A 4,197-nucleotide genomic window follows, 5' to 3' on the forward strand; every position below is an offset into this window, starting at 1 on the left:
GATCATTGCATCATTTGTTGAAGTTTTTCCACTACATTGTTGAATAATTCTCTTTGGTTAAACATAGCACATATATATTTTTTTTATGCATTTTCATCGCTCTGTACATTATCGGGTCTGGCATATCCAAAGGGCTGTGGCCATATTTTCTTCCAACATACCCTACTCGTACGTATGTGTGTGTATCAATCAATCTCTCCTCCTGCACTAACTCTACGAAAAGATACACTGCAACACATTTCCAGCTGACTATTGCTTTATAAATTTTTATTTAAAGAAACCACGAAATTATTTTACTCATCAACATTTATGCCTGAATGAACTAATTTTGAGTTTTCGTTCTCTTATGTTTTTAAATACTTCCAAAATTAAGTACTGAAAATCGGTGAAATATAAAGCAAGTTTCTTAAAAAGCAACCTACTGAAGTTAAACAATAAATAACAATAAAAAAAAAATACCAAGCCAAAAAAAAAATGAAAAAGAAAAACTGCGCGAAATTTTACACTCAAACGTTCTCAATGAAAAGTAAATTGAATTTATTACTAATATCAGAAGTATTTAGAATCTTAAATCAAGACACAACCAACTAGCAAAGAAGCCACGAAAAACGAGATTAAAAAAAAAAAAAACAAATTATTTGCAAACTTTTAAAATTAAAATGGCATATTGATGAAAACGATGAAATAAGAAACAGAACCATGCATAAACACCAACAACAACAAGGAACAAGGATAACACATAAAATAGTACGTCATAAATTCATACAAATGTGTATGCAGTTGAAGAAAAGTTATGAAAGCAAATAGTAGCAGCAAAGAATTGAACCGTAAGCTACATAAATTATAATGAAATTATGAAATCGAACAGCATTTTTTGGTATAGAATTTAATTCGCCATGAAAAAAAGATATCGAAACAAATATATACATACATAAATCTCAGATTATTTTTTTTTTTTTGGAAATTCGTGCAGAAAATATAAAAATTAATAAGGAAATCAAATTAATTAATACGAAGGAAGTAATAAGATAAATATTATTAATAGTGCAGCAAGCGTATATTTAAAAAATATAGTACTTGCATTCGACAATTACGAAATAAAGTAATTATTTAAATTAAATTTTATTAAAAAAAGTCAAGTAAAATTTTAATATTTCGCGTTTTCTTCTAATAATGACTTATAATTCCTAATACGTTGCGTGTTGTAGAGTGTGTGTGTGATGTGCGAGGTTTGGTATGTGTATTTTGCTCTAATCTTTGTTTTCAATTCGTGGGAAGCATACGCGTATGTAGCCTATTCAATAATAATGGCTTTAACATTTATTTTTATTTTTTATATAAATAGTTTTCAGATTGGGACGGGTCGATGTTATAAGCCCCGGTGGTTTGGCGCACAGTGCGAAAAAAGAGACTGTCAGACGTGGCAATGCAATCTATTTCGAAAAGGCTGCCAAATTGAGAAATTGTCAGAAAGCAGTTGCATAAGCAATCACACCTTGCATGTAAAGTGCCTTTCGAAATAGGTTTTTTATTTCCGAAAAGCGAATTGCTGGCGCAGCACGAGCAAGTTGAAATATATTTGCGAAATCGATTTGTGCTCTCTCAATTGCAGTCACATCTTGCAACTTTTATTTCTCTCGCTGATTTCCGAAATGTGACGGAAGGTCTTTCTGGCTGTGTTTACACATCGAAATAAAATTTCTCTTTCTCAATTTGACAGCGAATTGCGTGGAAATGATGGGAAATATGACCACGCCTAACAGGCTTTAATGTATCGTTTTGGAAAAAAATTCAAATCTTAACCGATTTACACATTTTTAGTTGCTATAGCTGGAGTATGTCTCATTATGAAGGTGGTTGCTTAACCCTACAGTTACATCGTTTAAGTTTTGTAGCACAGTTCCTTGAAAATGATAATTTTAAATCGAATTCCACATTTAAATTATAACAAAACCGCATAACTTTTGTTTTATTTTACTTAGAAAATATTAAAATAACAGCTTTTTTTTGTCGATTTGATGATTTAGAACTTAAAAAAAAATATATATAGGTGTGTTCAGAAATGCATCATGCCAAAGCATCAGTATCTTTTACTTCTAAATTGTAATTGATTAAAATGTTTTATTTACGCAACTAAGTTCCAATTAGGCATTTAGGGCCTGTTCGAGGAACGTAATAAAAACGGAAATACTGCAGCACTGATCAAAATTTGCAATACTGTTGCAACTTAACTTCCCAACTGATAAAACGTAGCTAGAAATTCACACCGAACGTGATACTTTAATAATAATTCGTGCAACACTGCGGTTGTGATTGCATCTCGATTGCAAGCTCTTAACCGTGTTTGCGCCTATTGTGGCTCGGAAGTCTTAAGGAGTTTTTGTATGTCGTTTTTGATGAGATAATACGATTCTTCAGCTGCACAGTCATGGTACAGACAAATATTCTTCTGGCAAAAAAGCGTTTGCATGCGGGCGGTATCTGGTCGCAGGATTTTTCATTCAAGCTTTGGAAGTGTGAAATTCCCTTACGGGAAATTTAGAAAAATTCGCAGCAGCCGTGCCATTCGCACGGGTCTAACACGGATCTTGTCATAACAAGCGAGTGGGAAGGATTAGATTCATTTGAATGGGATCCCTCGGGAACACACCTATTCCGGTCCGACTGATAAGCCAAAAGCCCTTCTGAGAGGACATCTTACAAAAGCCCTTCTGGAAACTCTTCTATGGGCAACAAAATCCGAAACCCTTCAGTACAGGAATGCAGAGTGGAAGGCTTCTTGACTCTCAAGAAGGCCTTTTGGCGGGGATTTTAGCTGCTGCATTTATCTACTGGGAGTGGTTCTAGCGAGATCGTTCAACGTGCCACACAGCGCACGCCACAACGGCCATTCTACGTAAACGATTTAACGGTTGGGTTAACTTCCACGCCATCATTATCCGATAGAGTGGTTGAAAATTGACGCACTGGGATCCGTGACACCATGCGAAGCCGCGAGGGACGTTTCAACCACGCTGCATAACACATAGAATAAGATAAAAGAGACAGGCATACGCGGTTTTGTACTTTAGATGACGTCTTGCTCCACTCGTTGACAAGAGCTCTTTTATTTTAGTTGAGATCAAGGGTAAGTAAGCCTCTAGCAACTGGGAAGTCTGATCGAATTTTGGGTACTCGTCGGCTAATAAATTGTATGCGATTGAAATTCACCGTGAAACCGACTGCTGAAACTCGATTTTGAATTCAACATTTTCACTGCATAATTTCAGGCGCAATATTTTTTGGCAATTGATTTTGTGAACACACTGTACCTATTTGTTTTTCCTTTATTTATTTTGTTGACGAAATGCCTAAAGAAATTTAATGTACATACATTTTTACAATCGAAAAACAAATAAAAATATATGTAAGTAAATCCGAAAAATTGCAAGCAAGAACTGTGTAATCAACTATTAACCATTCAAAATTTCTTGTATAACTAATGAGTGCAAAAGTTGGACCTCTTTCACGCCTATATAATGGTATAATTGGAATGGCAGATAAATTCGTACCAGGCCGTTGGCGTCCACTTTGGGAGCATCCAGCAGGTGAATAAATAAAAAAAAAAATGGCACATATAGAATGTATTATATTTACTTTCCCACATACTTATGTAGGTCCAAAAACGATATTTTTCTGGGCGCCATTGGGTAAATGGGTATGTTGGCCTCTATTTAAATCAGCGATGGGCAGCGAGAGTTTTTACTCTGCACGTGCCTATACAAAATGTATAGAAAGCTTGAAGGAGCTTTGCCCGCGGGCAAGGTGGTGCCCATCAACCATTTAAATATATATACATTTGTATGTACATATGTTAAGTTTAGCTCACAAGCTCGTTTTAGGCTCTCGTCATCGCTGGACTTGGAGACATAGTAAATCGTCCTGCACATTTACTGTCAATCAATCAATGCGCGGTCTTAGCTACAACTGGCCTAATTTGGTCCCGTTACTCACTGGTCATTATTCCAAAAAATTGGTCATTATTTTCAGTAAATATTTTTGTCGCAGCTACTCAAGCATATCAAATTGCACGTGCTTGGCAATACCAACAAAGTTTGAAAAATAAAACTGATTAAAAACCATATGGAATTCAGTAAAATCAGGAACGTCAATCGAATAAAAAATTTGGCCAGTTCCGTTACAAACGGTTTTTTTTTT

General features: G+C 35.1%; 1 protein-coding gene across 2 annotated transcripts in view; it reads left to right on the forward strand.

Annotated features, from left to right (window-relative positions):
• Window positions 1–2,063: 2,063 nt before the first annotated feature.
• Window positions 2,064–4,197, forward strand: part of LOC118739059 (mitochondrial pyruvate carrier 2-like) — a 29,409-nt gene continuing 27,275 nt past the window's right edge. The window contains exons 1-3 of one of the 2 annotated variants that reach the window (XM_036470179.1): window positions 2,064–3,587; window positions 3,657–3,697; window positions 3,882–4,191. In XM_036470179.1, coding sequence (XP_036326072.1) covers window positions 3,482–3,587; window positions 3,657–3,697; window positions 3,882–4,115 — 381 coding nt within the window. In that variant the 5' untranslated portion in view covers window positions 2,064–3,481 and the 3' untranslated portion in view covers window positions 4,116–4,191. Of the gene's footprint in view, window positions 3,588–3,656; window positions 3,698–3,881; window positions 4,192–4,197 lie in introns of those variants that run through there. The other variant, XR_004992972.1, reaches the window with a different exon arrangement.

This window comes from Rhagoletis pomonella, unplaced genomic scaffold (genome assembly GCF_013731165.1).
Source record: "Rhagoletis pomonella isolate Grant_MI unplaced genomic scaffold, Rhpom_1.0 Rhpom_scaffold_00001, whole genome shotgun sequence".
Taxonomy (NCBI): domain Eukaryota; kingdom Metazoa; phylum Arthropoda; class Insecta; order Diptera; family Tephritidae; genus Rhagoletis; species Rhagoletis pomonella.